Source organism: Palaemon carinicauda, chromosome 40 (assembly GCF_036898095.1).
Source record: "Palaemon carinicauda isolate YSFRI2023 chromosome 40, ASM3689809v2, whole genome shotgun sequence".
Taxonomy (NCBI): Eukaryota; Metazoa; Arthropoda; class Malacostraca; order Decapoda; family Palaemonidae; genus Palaemon; species Palaemon carinicauda.
In genome coordinates, this window is record NC_090764.1 from 29,850,224 (window position 1) to 29,872,723 (window position 22,500).

Consider the following 22,500-nt stretch of genomic DNA (forward strand, 5'->3'; position numbering starts at 1 on the left):
CTTACTAATCCACCCATGTCGAGGAATGAGTCCATGTCCAAGTGTAATCTAGGATGGTTCAAGGAATTATTGTCACTTTATTTCGTAAGTTGTTATTATTACCGGTATCTCTGGTCTCCATCTTCCATTTTCTATGGATATTTTGTAATGAAACTTAAAACGTAGATGATTTTCCCATTGATAATTATTTTCCCAAAATATTTTCGACTGACGTATTTTTTGTACTTGCATATATAAGCGTAAGTGTATAAGATTAGAATTAATTTCATTTCTTTGTTCTAGCAGCTATGGTAATTAGAGGCTTTGTTCTTCAGAATTCAACATTATATGTTAAAAATATAGTTATATATATACTATATATATATATATATATATATATATATATATATATATATATATACTGTATATATATATATATGTGTGTGTGTTTTATATGTAGTATATATACATATATATATATGTATATATATTTATATATATATTTGAATATATATATATATCGTATATATTGTATATATATGTAGATATATGTATATACTTATGGATATACTGTATATACATATATACTTAAAAATATAAATACACACACATACATATATATATATATATATATATATATATACACATATATATATATATATATATATATATATATATATATATATATATATATATATATATATATATATATATATATATATATATATATATGTATATATATACATGTGTATATATATATATATATATATATATATATATATATATATATATATATATATATATATATATATGTATATATATATATGTATGTATGTATGTATGTATGTATGTGTGTGTGTCCATGCATGTGTGTATAATATAAACCTTTCTCAATTTCGACATTTAATAGAAAAATTACGTGAATTTCAACCTAACCTTACCACAACAAGTATGAAATTTTTTTTATCTCTGCAACTATGACAATTCGATGTCTTTGCTCCTCAAAATTCTACATTATATGTTTCAAGATAAAAATTCACATTAAAGACTGCAAAACCATTTTTTCCTTATTAAGAACAATTTGATTTCTAAAGATTTTTCAATAATCAAAAGCTTTTTTTTTTTTTTTTTTTTTTTTTTTTTTTTTTTTTTTTTTTTTTTGTATGAAAAATGCACACAGTCATTACGATTTTGATTCTGCTACATTTTACAGTTTAGAATTTTTCAAGTTTCAAGTGCCTGATATATTTATTTATATCTAAAAGGGTAGAAAATATGTTAATATTTTAAATGGAATAAGGCTTTTGGTTGTTTTTTCTGTGAGAGCCTTTTTATTATAAGGTGAAGTCACAGAAAGGAAGGAAATGGCTCACTCGTAATAAAGCGTTTCAGGATTTTGATTTTCTAGGTATACAAAAGTTTGAATTTTCAAATGTCTAAAACACGCAATGAAAGCAAACATTGCAACATTCTTACGTGTAAGTTCACTCCTCAGTATTCGTGAAAGAATATTTGCAATATTTTTAGTGGACCATTGTTGTTATGCAATTTACCTCACGAGAAACTAGAATACATCATGGAGTGATGCCACAATTCAGTTGCAAAACAAGAAATCTCTCGAAGTAAAGATAATATACACCCACAAAAATTACGTGCAATATTGTTAATTCAAGTATGCTGTTGTCACGTCATTTGTTTTCAATACCTCCAAACCTTCAGTGTGTTAATATTCATGTGGAGATGGAACGTTAAGTCAATCGATAATAGAGATGAATGCGCAATCAGTCATCGTGTGTTGTTCATCTGATAGAAAGTACAGATATTTCAAGTTGAATGGTAGAGGAATCGTTGAACTTGCAATCGAGGCCAGCCATCGGGAAAACTTAATCCATATGTTTATTACTTTACTGCATTGTCATTTTTCCTCGATATTATTGTAAGACTTCTCTTATAATGAGCGCTGTTTCTCTCTCCCTATGTATATAAATACCCGCTCTCGGCATATGTGGGCATTTCTTGCTCGAATGAAATAGCAATCTTTTGGACTAAGCATCCCTCTACCCAACAAAATTTACAGGACAAGGCGCAGATACGGACAGCAGAGTTAAAGTATTGCAACGAGTTATATTTTTGTTTTCTTTTGTAATATGGTGCAATGAACTCGTCTGTGCCAAAAAGAATTGAATTATTACTTTTGTATGGCATATATGGCAGACGTACAAAATCTCATCCGACTACTCCAGCCAGAAATAAAACTGGAGGCGTTATACCTGCCAATGGAACCAGAAGTCCCGTAAATGAAGAGATAAAGAAAAGAGGGACTTGAGACATGTAGAACAGAAGCTAAACAAGTCAGAATGTGAGGAAATTAGAGGATCAGTATTTAAGAATTTTTTATTTAATTTCTCATTGCTACACAAACAGTCTGCCAACCACACCCGTATTCTAAGGATTGGGTAACTCGACTCTAATGCCAGTATTGTAGCAAGACTACTTTGCTTAATTTAAAATATTTTGAAAAGTAATTCGCAAGTGATCTTGAATAATCAGTTTCATCTACTTATGAGACAATTGGCTATACAACAACTATCACACATAGATGTTATCGGTCTAACAGAGTAAAACTGTGGGTTTCATGATGGAACTGTTTAATAAAGAAAATTGTTGGTTTAGAGAAAAATGACAGTTTGGTTGCAAATGTATTGCAACGCGGGACAATGAGAAATTATCATTAAGGATTCGTATAAATGAAGAAACAATTAGTTGTTCTTTAATTAAAGATTCATAGGCTAAAGTAAGGCGTATAAGCTTCATCAGCTCAGTTGGTAATGATTTACTGTAGTATTATGATTGTTATCCAAGTTCCAAGGAGGAAAATATTTTTCATCGTTACAATTTTGATAGTCCTTGAATTTGAAGATGTAGCTATAGTTATCACTGAAACAACCAATCCAATTCGATATTACAAAAGGTACAATACGGCACAAACAGAAAACTTGAATGCTAAAGAAGACGAGACGACTGTGTGTGATGATAAAAAGGAATCTCACACAACATATAGAAAGGACCAGATGCTTATGTGGGAGAGAGAATCATATCACTAAAAACTGTAGATTATGGTTGCTCTTTAATCACTATGAAAAGAAATGATCACACAGCTGAGCCTAACAGAAACAAAAATGTTGAACATTAATACCAAAGAGCTACTTATTTACTATTTTAAGTATTCGAATGAAAGGACATTGATGAAATATACAAATATCCCCTACGCCATTTAAGTACTAAAACGGAAATGGTGGTGGATTCGCTTCCGGCACCATATAAAAATGCAGGATAATTTTCCCCCATGATCAAAAGGGGATTACTAAGTTCACCGGCCCGTAAATCACTCTGTACATTCTAATATGGACAACTTTTGGTCCTCTTGACTTCGATTGTGTAGTGTTGATTGCCGGGGGGGGGGGGGGGGGGGGGGGGTAGTTGTTGTCGAGGGACCAATCTTTAATTAACCGGTAATAGAGGCGAGTTTCACTAGGGTTTCAGATTAGAAAGTCATTCTTTCCTTGGGGCAGAAATATGCACACTGATTTTCCCATTGAGATAGATCTTATTAAACAAAGTAAGGCATACAAAGTCAGCTAAATAGTGCGATACACAAGTTATTCAATTAAATGTTTAGGCAGAATAAAATTTGGAGTCTGCTACTCGTCTACACACAGATTTCTGTCTTCGAAGCAGTAGTTTAGGTGCAGAGTTGCCAGGTTTTCTAAATGAGACAAAGCCAACTATTGAACAACGGAAGCTTTAAAAGGCCAGACCATTAGTAGAAAAAGGACAAAAATATAGTATTTATGGCCAATCATTTTCAAACAGGCCAAATTAAGATATTTGGCACGAAAAAAGGCCACAATTGAGGGGTTTGGCCTGGAAAAAGGCCAACCTGGCAACCCTGTTTAGATGTGCTTATTGGTTGAATGGGGCGGACATTCTCGAGGGTGGGGTCTTCCATCTCTGATTTGGCAGAGTGAGGTTGCGAGATCCGCATATGGATTTGTCCATTGGCCACGTCGAACGAAGTGGCGTCCTGTTTGGAATGGGCGAACATAATTGGGTAGAATGCCTAGAGAGGGCTGTTCTAAGATTCAAAACTACAGGATTAGAAAAATTAGGTTGAGGAAGTGCAGCTGTTAATACGAATATTGATATAAAAGTGCAACATGCTGAAGGAGAGAGGGATTGAAAGTTTTTCATTTTGATACTAAACACGGATATATGGGACTAAAGATTATAGACGTACTTTGGTCTAAACCGAATAATATAATGCTGGTAATAGTTATAATGAGTAAGAATATAATTTTGTTAGTCGCTTACTTATCATAAGGTTGGTAAGTACATATAGATAAACATGATTGAGCATTCAAGGTTAATTAGTTCAATACTTACCATGTGAGAATTCACATTATTTCTAGATTTATTTAGAATCTTTGTGTGATATTAAACAGAAATCATGAAGAAAGTAGTCTGCATTGTACATAAGTTATCGAATCTGGACAAAGATCTTTAACGAACCACGTTCTCATGAAGTTGCTGTTATCTAGGATTTTGAAGTCAGAAACGTAACTGTTGAGAACACAGCAGCAATATTTGACTGCCGCTGCGCTGAGATCCATACTGAGGTATCTAGTTGTCATTCCCTACTACACAATTTTATCATGGAGCCTGAAGAGAGGGGTTGGGCACTTTTAACTATAAGAAAGGTAGGTATGGATCTTTCCTTGACCTGTCATCTCTACATTTATAATATTTGTTTTTGATATAGGGTCAAGAAAAGTATTTACTATGCTAACACAAACATGTCCGTGACAGCCGAATAAGGAATGAATAGTTCAACAAGGCCAAGGACTGATTAAATGTAACCCACGAATATTTAAAAGGTATTTGGCAAAGGAAGTATTAATTAAAATAAGTGTCAGCTGTTCAGAGGATGTTATGAAGCATTCACAAGGAGAACGTCTTATTGTATAATAGGAGCTCTGTCAAAAAAAAAGTAAAAATAACCACTATACTCAATGCAGCGGGAATGGGCAAGAGGGGAGGGCCCCTAGTTTTACACGGATTTCCCCATTTATGTCATATCTCCACAGATCACCGCCATGCCTTTCTACAACCTTGCTCCACCTCCGTACGTTCTGCCATTCCTTCTCCGTTTAAAAACGTGACTTCGCCTATATCGGTTCTATCTCACAGCGTTGAGTATAATGCAAGTACCCAAGGCCGAAGAATTAAGAATATCTACTCACAAGGTACTTCAAATGTTACTAGTTTCCAATACCTTTAAAGTTTCAGGATGTAGAAATGCTCACCAATAGTAGGCCGTCGTGATAAGATAACACAATCAGTTATCGGTCGTCCTAGAAAACACAGGGTCGGTCAGTCAGTCCGAAGTGATAGGGAGAGTTTAATTGTGCATGCGATTATGATGTAACCACCGTTCTAACTCGTATATGCTCTACTGTGCATTTTCACTTGTAACTTATAGTTAATATGTATAACGAAAATTTCTTTGTTTAAAAGCATGATGTATCTCTACTCATCAGAGCGTTTCGTACACCATTGACCGGTAGAGTAATTTCAGCACAAATACACAAGGAAAACCAAACAAGAATGCATTGCTTTACAGTCTTAAAGCTCAAGGTCACGTAAATCAAGTCTGATTTCGTTCCAACTCCAACTTACTTCATTAAGAATGTTTGTCTAATTTATTATACTTCCTCGTAGAATTATGGAATATTTTGTTTCCTTGTAGACAAAGAAGTAGTTCATTGCAACACCTTCAAAAGATTTTGCATTTTTTATGAACCATATAATGTTTTCCTTCATTCTTCAGTTAAATTTTTGCTACAGTCTTTTAGAGTTCCTTTTCCATTTTAGAAAGATAATTGATAAAAACTTAGATGAATCCCTTTTAGTGGAATTAATCGGGCATAATGAGTTGATTAAAATATCCCAAATAAAAATTGCTTTGAAATATGGGCCCTTTAATGTTCATTTTATATAATGAACGGAAAGGATATTTAGCGAGTGATCTGTTACGTAAAGAAAAAGTTATATGAGAACGGTAAAACAAATCGAAATCAGGTCAATCTTGCAATAACCTGAAAAAATATCACCCACTTCCACACATGAGTAAATTGCTTAAAAAATACTCAAATTCTGTATACGGTTTTCCAATTTGGTATTTGTTTTTATGAGCGTTAACATGCATATTTGAATTAAGACATATGCTTTTTTTTTAATTAAGTGATTTTCTATATGCATAATTATATTCAACATACCAGGTTATCAATAAAAAAAGACAAATATTTTTGACATCTGTTTTCCAAATGCATAAGTGAAAAAATTTATTTTGTTAAATAGGTATCCCTTGCAGTGGCAAAAAATGGCCCGTCAGTCTTTATTACGATTAAACATAAGGTGGTAAAATTGTATTCTTTCATTACTTAAAAAAATATTGGATACTCCCTAGACTTTAATGTTTTGCGAATTTTCTGAATGTGTCAATTTTAGTTTTGAGGGATATTTAATCATTTTTGTTTTTTGAATTAGTTTATGTCTGAATCCGCACTGGTTTGTATAATTTAATGGGTTATTACAATCTACTTTTAAAGTTGTTATATATTCGTTGTATATTGTTTTTCCTGTTATGTTATCTTTACAGCATATATTCTACTTCCTGTTCTGATAATATCTGGTCCGTTATTTACGTCCAGTTAGCAAATAGATTCGCATGGCATTATGGGTCACTTCTTGTCTCCTGTGGCCGCAGTAATGTACATATAAGTCGTATACAGGCATTGCATGTCCTCGTGCTGGGTGCTATATATACATTTTGACCGTAAATTCAATTTCGTAATGGAAACTTGCCAAGTGTGCGCGTTCAGGTTATTGGAAGGGGTGTATTTCTTGGGAAAGATACAAAGTTTTTTCCTCTTCGCACATTAATATTTGCTTTTACTCATTCAATAAATCATTTATTAATTCATTTCTTCTATTCGGAATTAGAAATAGTTTAGGTAAGGAAAACGAATGTTTAGCTTGCATGAACTGAAAGCTCAAGGGATGCTTCCTTATTAAAGACTCTCTCTCTCTCTCTCTCTCTCTCTCTCTCTCTCTCTCTCTCTCTCTCTCTCTCTCTCTCTCTCTCTCTCTCTCTCTCTCTCTCTCTCATATGTATGTATGGTGCATATATATATGTATATATATATGTATATATATATGTATATATATATACATATATATATATATATATATATATATATATATATATATATATATATATATATATATATATATATATATATATATAACCTCAAATGAAATTGATTCAAATAGGTTCAAATATGTGTTAATGCTTACTTTTTAAGAAGTAATTAAAAAGTAGATAATATGATGTGACATCTTTTAAGAAAATCTTGTTATGATATACTTGGTAAAAAGTTCCTTTTGATGTAGAGGGGCCAGAGTCGGGTTGTAGAGTTTTGTATAAGAATATGAAAGGCTACAAATTGTTAAATCAATATCCATAATTTGCATGTAAGGGGAATTCAAGTTATTCAAACCATAGTCATATGAGCCAGCGTTAGGAAACAACCTGGCTCCTAAGTTTTTATGAGGAACAAATCAAAAATCTAAAGCCCACCCTTGGAATTCCCTATTTTCTTTCACTCTCTTACTTGAAATTTCGAATTTTTCCTAAAAATATCATTCATGTTGAGATGAATTAAGGCAATTAAACTCATTTTCACATTATTCTTTAGTTGTTTATTTACTTTGGTTTATTATTATTGTCTGGTAGAAGGTTCTGCTATTATACTAGCTTGTGATCTCTTGAAGAACAGAGACAGTCACTATATCACTTGATTCCAATATTTTTCTTTTATATTTTTTTATATCCAGAATATAATAGGTTTGCCCATTTGATAATACTCCTGAGACAGATCTCACTGAAATAGGAAGTTATGTTCGTAATGATCATAGGGATTAAAACTGTTCCTCAGCGGCATTCTAGAATAAGTTAATTGAGTAGGGCTGAAAATCCTGAGAGCAATGTACTCGCTCTTGTGCTTCTTGACAACACTTCTAATCTTTTTTTGAGTAACTGGGATTTTCCAATTGTTGTCTTCAAGATTATTCCCCTTACCACCCATGAGATATAAATCTGTGATCCAGGAAAACTAGATGGAATTTCACAAACTCTTGCAAGGGTACTTCCATCTCAATTGAATAAGCTTACCATGAAGCTGCTTAGCATTCTAGAGGCACGAACTGCACGTCTTTGTAGATACTTGCGGCACTTTTATCTACTTATTAACTAGGGAAAGGAAGGCTGATTAATGATGAGTAATTCATGAGTTTCCAAATCTGGCCCCTTCTGATATCCCCGAAGGTTAATAGGAATTATAATAGGTGTACGCTCATTCCCGTAATTTCACATCTAGTTTGCAGGCTGGATCTTGTTTGTTCCATCTTCACACTGATTCCTTTGTGTACTTTCCATGATGAGGTAGGAGGTGTAGCTTACTTCATGAACATGGCTGACGAAGTAGAGAGGCTGAGGAAATGGCACCAAATGATAGGGAGGTATGAGAATAGTTCCGTTTTATTACATTCTGACCCTCTGCTGAACGATTAAGCAATATAACTGTATGGATTAGCAATGTTTTGTTTCCTACTGAACTGTAATTATTTGAGCTATGACCATGGTAATTGGAAATGATCATGTGATATGTCCAGCCATAGGAAACCCAATAAAGATTGACCATCTTAGGTGGAAGTTCATGCTGATACTGTGAAAGTTTGCCACTTGGATCCACTTAAAATAAAATAGAAGATTTTGTAATGAAAAGTGCTCTCCTTACTGAGCTCACTTTCTACATGGGAATAGCATGCGAAGAGTACTAACAAAAATACAGTTATGCAAAATATTAGTCCTATGCTTGGTTGAAGTATTGCTAATACAATGGATGTGCCATCTGCAATTTTCAGATTTGGGTGTAATGGTATGTAACTAGTCTATTTAATACAGCAATATTCACTTCTCGATTCTTATCCCAAAATCTTTTATCTGTTTTGTTACATACACAGCATCTCGAACTATGACTCCACGGAATTCTCTGATTTCTAGGATATTGCAGAATCATTAATACCAGTCTAAATTTCCAATGAAAAATAACCAGACAACACTGACGCCGAGGGAAACCTTGGATAGAAACTTAACATAGATCAAGTTCCCTGGATGTGCAGGTGATACAAAACACAATTCCTAGTTGAAATTACGTTTCCTGAAGGCTCCATGCAAAGTAAAAATATGTTTCTGTGAACTCACAGCCATCATGTCTGTAGCTAAAATCTAGTCTTATAGCAGTCCATCGTTGTTGATGACGATATTCCACGTCCCTCAATAGATGTGGAATATAATGTGAATACTTCTACTGTTTGTGCATTTATATGGCTCACCAGACCAACTTTGGACTTGCATACATTGCCACCCATCAGTCATGATACTTGAGGATTCAGGGCTATGAAGACTTCTTTTCTGGCGTGTCACTGCGGTGTTGTTAAGGTGAGATGGGTTGCAGTGCCCTGCCCTAGAGCAATGACCCTGTTATAACAATACACAGTTGCAAGTTAGGGTTTCCAGGTCAGCTGGTGTAATTTGGCAATTATATAAGGCTGACTTTGCTTGGTCTTTGTATCTCCTCTTAGGGCTGTCTTAGGAGGTCTTAGTAGGTTATTTATTTATTTTTTTTTTTTGTGTAGAATTTGATTTTAGAGCCGTGCTTCAGACATATGTATCACATGGTCAAGCCAGTGTAGTTAGCGTTTGGTGATAATGGTTTCTGTGCTTGTACATTCTGTTCATTCTAAAATCTCTGGTTGGAGCCCAATCTTTCCAGGGAGACATTTTTTAAAACAGGAAATGTAAAAATAGTTAAAATTAAGCTCCGGTCTCTGCACCGTAGAGAAGAGACCAGATACTGCTTTATATAATTCGATTTTATTCATAAGTCTCAGGTCTTTTTATTCTGAATACTCTGTTCCTTGGCATAGCAGGAATCCAGAAACCCATGTTAATTTTGTCCATCACGTTATCGTTGATATCACTAGTGGACAAAACAATGCTGCCAAGGTATTTTGACATTCACACCACCTGCAGTTGGGCATCACATGATCGACAATGATGGACATAGTTTATTGTACTATGACCTCTGTTTTTCTTGCATTTATCCATAAACCAAGTAACTTATATATATTGAAAATAGAACTTCTAAATTTTATTGTATTGATTGGTGTGTGGCTCAAATACCAACATCACCAGCTTATTGCGGGTCAACTAATTGTCATTATAATGTTTTCATAGACTGTAACTATTTAATGTTTATTTCAACTTGTTTTGATTGGAATGAATGAAAACTCAGACATGGTATGTCTTTATGTTTTATTTATTCAGGCTAGTTATGTTTATTACCTAGATATTATGGCATAAGTAGTATTCCCTTGGAGTGTATACAAAGATAGATCTGGAAATACATTTAAACTGAAATAGTTCTATTTAGTTAGTGTTTTAGCCTGTTCTCTTGCTGTAGATGGAAAAAGGAATAAATCATCGTAATTTGTTTCCATTTGCTTTATTTTTTCAGTCACGTTATTCGTTTTCAGTCATTTCATTTAACTTCAGCTGTTGTTTGATAGAAGTTTCACAGGATCAGTTGTATTTCAAGGTGCTCTCCTTACCAATGAAGAGGCAAGCAATACTTCATTCGACTTCATTTTAAGGATAGTATAGAGAGAAGAGGTTTGAAGGAAGAGGATACCTTTGAAAGAAGGCATCGGTGAGGGTGCATCATGCAACTGACCCATTAATGTAGGGATAATGGTGGGGTAGAAGATAATGATGAAGACGATTATTCTTAATTGAAATCTTCATTGCTGATGTCATTCGGAAGTTTGCCTTTACTCTAGGATTAATTCTCTAGCCAATTTGAGACCAATTCCAGAAGATAGGAAGTATTCATGTGGCGATCTGACGCCGCTTCTTTTAGTGCTCATATTTGTCACATATTTAGGAGGATGGTTATCCTTCATCCTACAATTTATACTGTCATCCATGATATGCCCTTGCCATTGTTAAGTGAGTGGTTGTGGGAGAATGTCATGTATACCCATCCGCTCTTGATATCCAAGAGATATCCAAAATTATACTGTCAAATTCGTGTTGGATCTCAAAAAACAAAAACTTATAAAATTTTGAAAGTTTCTGTTATGTGTACTTATTTTTTTTTATCGTGCTATAGGTATATGTGTGGGAACTTTTATTCGCTTCGATGCAAATTGATAGCTAGATAAATGACCAAAGCCAATCTTTGAAGCCAAGGCTATGATGTAGATGCATATGCACGTATTCACATTAGCTTTGGCTGCATTCGTTCTTTAATAAGATTAGCCTTTACATAGAAGTTTTCTGTAGAAATATAACATTTGTATTAAATCTTGCATAAGTATTTTTTATGTTTACCCTAATTTTGACAATGTAAGTATGAGATTAAGTTTAATTACTTTCATATATACAGACATTAAAAAAATAATTTTCATGAGTACGTTACTGCTCGTTATAGAATGAACTGCCTCCAAAATAGTTCGAGAATTGCTATCTCTTTTGGAAATGTGTGTACCATGTATGAGAATTTTTTCCTATAAAGGTAATAACTTTCCTTAATGTCATTACGTTTAGGCCATTTTTAAGCTGACTTTTCTGTGGAACGATAAACCATAATTATTCTCCTTTTTTATGTATGGACACTAAAGTATTAAAGATCATAGTACTACTTAATTACTTATTGCATCATAGTTATAATCGAAGTTTTTGTGTCATGTAACCTTGTTTGTCTATATTTTTTCATTAGAATGTACCTTAAAAACATCTTTGAAGCCTGTAGTAAACACTTCTTTCAAATTCATAAAGAAATACAGTTTATGAATATAATTGTAATTAACTTTATTTGGCCAACAGCTCTCATTTTTACTTATCCGAAATTAATTTTCTCTCACTTCTTCCTTGCTTATGCCACTCTTTAGGGCGTTAAATTAGCGCGGTACTTGGATATAGCTTCGTTTTTCAACGAGAATGGGCTCTCTTAGCAGGGTAGGTACATGTTTCTGACACATATCCAGGAGTTTTATTCCTGGTGTGTTTGGTGATTAATGTAAACACCAACGTTCTACATTAAGCCGTGGGAAATGAAATTCCCAACATAATGGAAGGATGTAAAAGAAAAACAAGCTTAGAAATATCATGACATCGATTTATTTTTTAGAACATTTCAGCACACAGTTATTACACGGATCTTTTAAGCGTAGTAGCACGATGCTTAATTATTTCATTAATCTATTACTTTTCTTCTTTTTCCACTTCGCACCATCGTTATGTTCACTTCACATAGAACAGTTTTGCACACGGGCAGGGGAGGAGGTTCTATTTGAACATGTTCATAACATAATTTTATTATACGAAGAAATGTTTGATGTGTAGTGTATATTTGCGTTTGCATCGTTATGATTTTTACATTATTAATTTGATTTACAGTGTGTATAAATTTGGGGATTTATATGATGGATATTTAGTTGTACCAATTCTCCATAAAAATACGAAATATAACTAAGTTTGTGATAATGATTTAAGCATAAGTTATTGGAAATACTCATTGTACTCGAATGCTGCTTCGACTTTGTAGATTTTATGTAGGCCTATATATATGTGTGTGTATATATATATATATATATATATATATATATATATATATATATATATATATATATATATATATATGTAAATATATATATATATATGTAAATATATATATATATATATATATATATATATATATATATACACGCATATATATATATATATATATATATATATATATATATATATATATATATATATATATATATGCGTATATGTACATGTTTGTATACATGTGTTAATGTATGCGTGCGCATTTGTTTATATATATACATTTGTGTATATAAATGTTAATATACATTCTCACATGTGTATATATATGAACACACATTATATATATGCATATATGTATATTTATACGTAAATGCATTTATACATAGATACACTATAATATATTCATACACATATTTTTATGTATAAGTTTGTACATATATATATATATATATATATATATATATATATATATATATATATATATATATATATATATATATATATATATATATATGTGTGTGTGTGTGTGTTAGTGTGCATATATAAGATATACTGTATAGGTGTGGGATTATGAAATGAATATCAATTATATGTATAAGATTTGAGGAAGGTCATGATCTCTTAGTCTTTTGAATATTGATTTTGTTGGTGTTTTTGAGTTTGAATATAGAATAGAATGAACGCTCATATGAAAGACATTTTACTATAATTTTCCTTAATTTACTATCATGCACCGTTACCAAGGGGCCCCCTTTTCTGTTCTGTTACTAGCAATCCAAACGTAGGAGAAAATCAAGCTATTTATATCATTATAAATTTATAATTGGTCGTTGATTAGCATAATAACGTATGATGAAGAGAAATATTTCTTTGGGTTGTCCTTACTTTGGTGTGATATGTTCATTTTAAAGGCTTAAAGTTTTGATCTTTAATATTTAATGATATGTATAGCATTCTGTGATATGTTGACGTTGACAGTGATGGGAAAATTTTCTTAAAATAGTTAGAAAATGGAATATTATTTGCTCAATAAAAGAAAAAAAATCAGAGTAGATTTGGTATTGTTACATAACGAAATGAAATACATTGGGAATGATCTTAGACAGTTTAACAACCTTTGTTTGGTCAATGAAGCACGCAAATATGTGTGGATTTATTTGTTCGAATTTATGCTTACACGATCTGTAAACATACACGCACAAACGAGTGCAGATAATTGCACACGCCAATTTACAATATATATATATATATATATATATATATATATATATATATATATATATATATATATATATAAATATATATATATATATATATATATATATATATATATATATATATATATATATATATTATACACACATATATGTATACATATACACATATATATACATATATATATATATATATATATATATATATATATATATATATATATATATATATATATATTGTATATAAAGGAATATATTCACGTACATTTGTATATGTATGAATGTATTTACGTAATTTGTGTACGTATATGCATATGCTTAGTAACCCATTCGTTTTTATTTGTGGAAATTGATTGAATTCTCATCTATATATTGTGTTACAAAAATCGGTGTAGCCATTATCACATTGTTTGATAGATCGGGAGATAAGAGATAGGTTTCCAGTTAGTGCCTTGCTTCTGACTTCTACCAGCTTAATTAACATGGAAGTGTGCGCGAAAAGGACACAATGTGTCTTTCTCTTTTCCTGTCGGTTTCTAAAGATGATCTTTTAAATCAGGTCTCTCACTAAGATCTAAGAACACAAGAGAACATTTCCTTTTCTCTTTAGAAGAATGTTAGTTTTATTTTTTTTTTCTGCGTAGCATGAGAGATCAATATAAACCTACATAGAACTCGTATGTACACATCTAATATATTCCATAGAAACTTAGAATTACTGATGAGCTATATTTAATAGCATTTTTTAAAGATCACAGGGAGCTTTTTTTCAAGAGCTTTAAGTGGACATATATATATATATATATATATATATATATATATATATATATATATATATATATATATATATATATATATATATATATATATAAACAGCTAATATTTACAAGAATGATTGTGACATTTCCTAGTCTCAAAAGTTTGATACGAAGACTATTTCATTTTTACACAAATAATATATTTTTTACATCTCGAAAATTATGATGCTTCATAGTTCACATATATCACTCTATGTACAAACGTCATATAACATGATTTTTTCCTCGCCACCTTCCTTTACTATTTTCTCACAGTCATGATAAGTTTGTGGAATTACGAACTGGAAGTCGGTTGCTAACACGAAATAATTGATTTGGTCCAGAACGCAGCGGAAATACGTTCGTCATCACATTCCTCTCGTGAAATCGCAAGTACTCGTAAGGTTATACATTCTTAAGTTCTATTTATGTCAAAGGTCACTGTTCCCGAGTGATATTGGGTATTGATGATTAATTCACTTTTCCCCGTGATTAGAATTCCATTGCGATTAAACATTTACGGATCATGTAGTGTTTTTCACTTTCTACAATTGATTAAATGTTATATATTTTAACGATGACGTATTATTAGAGCACCCTCGTTTCAAGATTCAACTCCATCGATTTTAACTTATCAATTTATCCGTAGTTTTATCAGTTTTAGCATTAACGACTTGACTGATATGTTCAGTTCTCAGTGAGACAGTAGTCTCTCATTGGTAATATCCACGCCATGAATACATACACCAATATTATCACAATTATGTACCTTTACAAAACTACATTTCTCAGTATATCCCCTAAAACTACTTGATCATGTAAAAAAATTCAATTTTTTTCCCTTTTACATCACACGAAATCACAGATATACAATCTCCATCGCCATCATTTTGTGCCGCAAATATTCAAAGTAACAGAGTCGATTACATGAAACACTTTTATACGTGAACAGAGTAGGAAAGGAAAAGAACTAAACTAATAAACACCTCAGCTATCAATAATGAACAGTGGTTATACTTCAAACAGACGAATCTGCTATTCCAAGTTTACAGTTATTTTCTTTCTATACAAGTTTGTTTTATTTTCTATTTTATTGATTGTTCCTTCGTCATTTTTCTGTCGCTGAACTTTGGATTGCCCAATTCTCTCTCTCTCTCTCTCTCTCTCTCTCTCTCTCTCTCTCTCTCTCTCTCTCTCTCTCTCTCACCCACTTTAAATAATATATCATGTCCAGATTATCGATTCTGCACATTCATTGGGGATTAACAACGCTTCCTCCCCGTGATTTCACACTCAGAATGAACCATTCTCTCTCTCTCTCTCTCTCTCTCTCTCTCTCTCTCTCTCTCTCTCTCTCTCTCTCTCTCTCTCTCTCTCTCTCTCTCTCACTGTTTTATTTTGCTTGAGAAACGTATTTCACTGTCAATTCTTCCGACATACCTGCATCAATTTCCTTTTCAGCACCAGACATGTATCTTCACTCTGATACGTGCTTTAAAGCGAGGTCATGGTTTATAAAGTTATATCCGTATTTCTTTTTCATTTAATAGGTTGGAGGAAACCCTCCATGTTCACTGACACTATGACAGTAATTTTCTCTCCCTGTCAAATATATTAGGTAAAATGTATGTTTTTATTTTAGTAATAACTAGTGCTGTTTACAAAAGCGCGATAGAATGCCTTTGCATGCTCGAGTAGGAATGAGCATGATCTGCTGGGGCCGGGGGTGGGGGAGACGAGGCCCGATCATCACAAAGCAGTTGCTCTGATAAACTGCTGTCATCTGGCCCATCACTGTAGGAGTCTGGTGCAGTCTGGCGTGGACGGACAGGGTAGTACTGGGGAGCGCCCACCGGTTCGTACCTGACTGGAGACTGGGCGTAGTTGATTTCTGCCGAACCATAGAGGTCAGGTTTCGCGGTTTTCAATGGGCTTCGCTTGTTTGGCGACGATTTGGAGTGGCGTCCCAAAGTGAAAAATTGAGGTGTGGGTACACTGCTTATTTCAGCATCCCTAGAGCCACAGTCAACTTTTGTCACGTCGGGAATAGACATTGATAAGCCTCTACAGGTAGAATCTTCTTCTCCATCTCCATCTCTTCTACTGTTGGGAGATGAAGACGGCTGCTCACCATGAAGTGCATCACAGCTAGGGTTCTGTAGATCTGGACTTCTGCTGATTTCTCTTCTTTCCCTGTGGGGAGTGTTGCTCTGGCCATTACTTGCCTCTTGGTTTGCGGACTCTGGCCCTGGGTTGATGAGAACACTTCCTCGCGATGTAGACTTCACTACAACGCTGCCCCCATTAACGAGACTTGTTGCAGCTTTTTCTGAATCGTTATGAGGTTGTCGACGTCTGTTAAGTCGTCTTTTAAGTGGAGACGCAAGGCAGTACCAGTAAACGACGACAAGCAACACAACTAATATCAAACCTCCAATGCAGCCACTAATAACTGCAACTTTTTCATTACCAGCAATCCCCAAGTCTGAACCATAGCCACCAAAACCAGACGAAATGCCGGATCCACCTGAGAAGAACAAAGAGGAGATTATATTTTGCTCAATGCGTAATTACTTTTTATTTTAGTTGTATTCTATATCAGTTTTAAAAAAAAAATGAATAGGATATTACCTGGTCCTCTGGCTCTGATAGTAACCCTATCTGTAGAAGGAGGTAGAGGTCGCCATATGGCTGCAGGATTGCTTGGGGGCCCTTTGTTATTGTGACTGTCAATAGCTCTGATGCATACCCACTGCCCTTTCTGGAAAGAAGAAAAGGTAATTAGACAATCCATTTGTCATTTTAGATGGAACAATTTTCTTTTCTACGTTAAAATGATTAACATGAATGGAAAATATCTCGTGAAATTTAGGAATTATAAACAAATGTAAATTAATTTCTATATTTATAAAAAAAGACTATGCACACGTATATGTAAATTTTGATAAAAAAAAAAACATTTTCACGATGAATTTCACGATATGATACTTACATTTTCATACAATGTAATGGAAATTCTGGCTCGTTCTCTTGTAGTGGCCGTTGAAGGAACTGGTAGACCCTTAATTCTTTCTCCTGAACAGTGGGTAGCTGCTTGTGATTTTGAATTAGCAATGAAGCCTTCGTAAAGCTGAGCCCTTCCCCAGTCTCTGTCTTCTCCAACAGCGGTCCAGTCAAGAACGACCTGGCCGCTGCTTGTATTCACCCATGCCACTAAGTCCACTATCCTAAAAGAAATTTATAGAAAAAATAGGTTCAGTAATAGGCTATAGCCATATTTTACTTAGTCACTCCATGGAAATCCTCATTGCATATAAGTTGATATTTGAAATCACTAATGAATATAATGCAAGAATAAGAAATAAGCTTTTACAATTTGTATACATCTAGATAAATACGTTTTATTAGTAATTATGCAACTAAAGATACTGTACCTTGCTGGGGCGACTTTATCCCTGTTAAGGATGTGATAATCTCTTATGTCGAGGGTTGGACCTGTGACTTGTCGCGTGAAAGCTGGCGCCTGACGTGTGTGGGCAAAAGGTACTACGCTGCCACAGCAGGAAGGTATAGCCCATTCACGCCCCTCATCATAGCCACCCCAGTTAACCTTCATGACATACGAACAAAATAGATATTAGAATTATTTTTGTAAATTGAGAAATTTTTTTCTCCCTATCTATTGTGTAGTCATTGTTATGTACAGTATACTGTAAATCTTATGTGTATAAACATTACATATGTATGTATATATATATATATATATATATATATATATATATTTATATATATATATATATATATATATATATATATATATATATATATATATATATATATATATATATATATATATATATATATATATGAGGCCCTTGTGTCAATAGGCGTAGCAGGAGATGATGATACTGTATATATATATATATATATATATATATATATATATATATATATATATATATATATATATATATGTATATATATAATATATATATATATGTATATATAGTACATGTGAATATATGTATTATATATGTGAATATAATTTTTATAAATTGCATATGCTATATATATATATATATATATATATATATATATATATATATATATATATATATATGTGTGTGTATATATATATATATATATATATATATATATATATATATATACACACATATACATATACGGTATATGTATATTGTATGTATTATACATATATATATATATATATATATATATATATATATATATATATATATTATATATATATATACATATATATATTTATATATATATGAATATATATTTATATGTATATATATATATATATATATATATATATATATATTTATATATATATATATATATATATTTATATATATATATATATATATATATATATATATATATATATATATATATATATATATATATATATTTATAAGATGGATTTATATGTGCATCATATACAATATATGCACTGTATGTATGTATTAATATGTGTATATGATTATATATATTCAAATGTTGAAGGAATATATACATATTTACCTCATAAGGCATCATAATATTTCAGATTGAATGAACAACCATTAGAAAGAAGTATTTTGTTACAATTACTTGATATATTTAGGGAATTAAATAATTTCGATTACTGAGTCGGCCATATATCTTCACTTACCTCCTTTGTAAGGGCATGTCTGTGGTGTCTCAGGTCATGATCTCGGGGATGAATCTGAGCCAGAGCCAAGACGGCTTTACCTGCATCCACGGAGAGAACCACCGAGTATCTTGCAGGACCTTCCAAGGGAGGAGCGTAGCGAGAGTAAACGCCATCCCCTCTTGTGATGTCTGGATCTGTCGAGATGTGAAATAAAGGAATCTCATTTTTACTATACAAATTAGAAATATTTCGACTAAGGAAGCTCATCTTGGAAAAGCAGGATGCTAAAAACTCAAGGGCTCCAACAAGGAAAAATTGCCCAGTGAGGAAAGGAAACTAGGAAATAAATGAACAACGAGAGAAGTAATGAACAATTAAAATAAGGTAATTTTAATAACAGTAACAACTTTCAGATAGATCTTTCTTATATAAACTATAGAAAAAGAATATTAGTCTGTTCAACATGTAAACATTCGCTGCAAGTTTGAAATTCCGTCCTTTGTTTAAATTTTCACTAATGATGTTGTACTTGTTTTACTAGAATTTTCGAGACGAACAAACTAAGCTGCAAAATCTCTAAACGATACCCACCTCCTGTTCCTAGGTCAAGGAGTTGCACTCTGACAGGCACGTACGTTCCACCCGTGGCATTAGTGCCAAGTCTTTGAAGGGTCGCCATGACTCCAGCGTCCATTACGGCTGCTCCTCCCATCTACACAAGGAGGAAATTGCTAGTTTGATTCATGGAAAAATTGTCATGCTTATATTTAGAATTATAACGACATACATGCGCCCAGTAGTATATAGATTTAATTTTGATTGACAGTTCATCAGATTGTACGCACATTATGAGCAATAATGATTGAAACATTCATTTATGGATGTATATATATATATATATATATATATATATATATATATATATATATATATATATATATATATATATATATATATATATATATATATATATATATACACACATATGCATATATATGTATGTGTTTATACATGTATTTACATATATACTTATATATGGACATACACGCACATATGTGTGTATATATATATATATATATATATATATATATATATATATATATATATATATATATATATATATATATATATATATATATATATATATATATATATATATATATATATATATATATATACACACACATAATCATCATCATGCCCTCTTACGCCTATTCACCAATCATACGTTTCATTTTAGTTATAAGATAAGATATATATATATATATATATATATATATATATATATATATATATATATATATGCATATATATGTATGTGTTTATACATGTATTTACATGTATACTTATATATGGACATACACGCACATATATATATATATATATATATATATATATATATATATATATATATATATATACACACATATAATCATCATCATGCCCTCTTACGCCTATTCACCAATCTTACGTTTCATTTTAGTTATAAGATAGGAAGTTGTAGTAAAAAACTGTAGTATTCACTTCCTTGGTCGGGCATTGATTAATCAATCGGGCTTGAATATTTCAACAGAATCAAGTATGCATCCTTAGAGGGTTCATCTTAAGTACATCGGCTTACATATTATGTTTCAAGTAAAGCGTCTCATCTCTTTTTTGTGCAATCCTATGACATCATGGACACCATAGAAATTATGTTCCAGTGACTTACAAGTTGCATAGCTAGCACTTTCTTGCTCCTATTTTCTTTGCAGCCAAAAAACATCTACGCCCTATATTTTTACTCTGAAACCTTTCCTCTACATATATTGCAAAAGGCGTCGTCCTTAAAGCTGCCTTTATTTTTATTTGCTTTCTCTCACACACATACATACATACCTGTACATATATAACAAAGTTGTTATTCTTTTGGGAACAGATTATATACTAAAGGAATTGCATATAAGTACGACTTTGAATAAGAGTCTTGCCTATACCCTATTATAGATAGAAAATGGGTGGTTCTTTTCATTGTCACTTTACTTTCAAGGCCATTAGGTACCATTAGAATTCTTTTGAGGTTGGAAGGGCTCAATAAATATATGTCTGGCTTTAACTCATTCCCTAATTAAAGGGAATATGATATTGATCGGGTATTAGTTGCTTTAAATGTGATATTTCACTTTCATGTATAAAATGTAAAAAATTTATATATATATATATATATATATATATATATATATATATATATATATATATATATATATATATATATATATATATATAACACATATATACATACATATATACATACATATATATGATAGAAATTCGTCAATTACTTTCTTATTTATAAAAAATACTTACACAAGTATTTGCACATTTTATGATATATTTATTAACCTTATCTTATCAATAGGGCGAAATCTACCGTCTTTGATTATCTGTTCTCCTCTTTTGGAATGTGTGATTCCTTCAATACTAAGTCTCGTGGTTTGGCTTTCAGAATGCTGAAAGTTTCCCTGATATATCCACAATCTGAATCAAGATCCAATTACCTTCACTTCGCCGTATAAGATTATAGGCGTCTGCTGATTGGGAACGGTAATAACATCCGACTCCTGGCTGCTCCAAACTCTCACAGTGACTTTATTGTCTAAATTCGGAAACGATGTGACCTGAATGTGTAGGGCCTGGTGGGAGTCCGCTCGATTTTCCACCTTGTAGCGCCAGACACCACGCTGCGGATGAAGAAAATCTTTATAATTAAAGTAAATGGAAGGCATTTGGGATGAGGGTATTTTTTCTGTAGAAAAGAAAATATATTAATAGTGTTAGTGAATTGTCGAGTTAAATATTGTCTTAGCACATTTAAAGGAGGAAAAGGGGAGGAAGTATACGATAACAACTTGTATCTGGTTTAGGAATTAGCTATAAAGTCAACTAAAAAGTAAGTAAAAGGTTCTTGGAAATGGCAGGTTATATGTTGCTTAATCGCATCAACCTTCATATATCACTGCTTTATTCTGAGCAAAGAAATAAATATGCGGGCCTGGTCTTGCTATTTTG

The 22,500-nt window shown here is 32.1% G+C and overlaps 1 protein-coding gene and 1 long non-coding RNA gene across 2 annotated transcripts in view; one reads left to right on the top strand and one right to left on the bottom strand.

Annotated features, from left to right (window-relative positions):
* Positions 1 to 22,500, top strand: part of LOC137631608 (uncharacterized) — a 257,253-nt gene that overhangs the window by 53,124 nt on the left and 181,629 nt on the right. The window lies entirely within an intron of this gene.
* Positions 14,870 to 22,500, bottom strand: part of LOC137631607 (calcium-activated chloride channel regulator 2-like) — a 125,555-nt gene continuing 117,924 nt past the window's right edge. The window contains exons 9-15 of the mRNA XM_068363472.1: positions 21,990 to 22,172; positions 20,044 to 20,164; positions 19,471 to 19,646; positions 18,224 to 18,399; positions 17,782 to 18,016; positions 17,421 to 17,550; positions 14,870 to 17,316 (exon numbers count right to left, since the gene is read on the bottom strand). Coding sequence (XP_068219573.1) covers positions 16,448 to 17,316; positions 17,421 to 17,550; positions 17,782 to 18,016; positions 18,224 to 18,399; positions 19,471 to 19,646; positions 20,044 to 20,164; positions 21,990 to 22,172 — 1,890 coding nt within the window. The 3' untranslated portion in view covers positions 14,870 to 16,447. The remainder of the gene's footprint in view (positions 17,317 to 17,420; positions 17,551 to 17,781; positions 18,017 to 18,223; positions 18,400 to 19,470; positions 19,647 to 20,043; positions 20,165 to 21,989; positions 22,173 to 22,500) is intronic.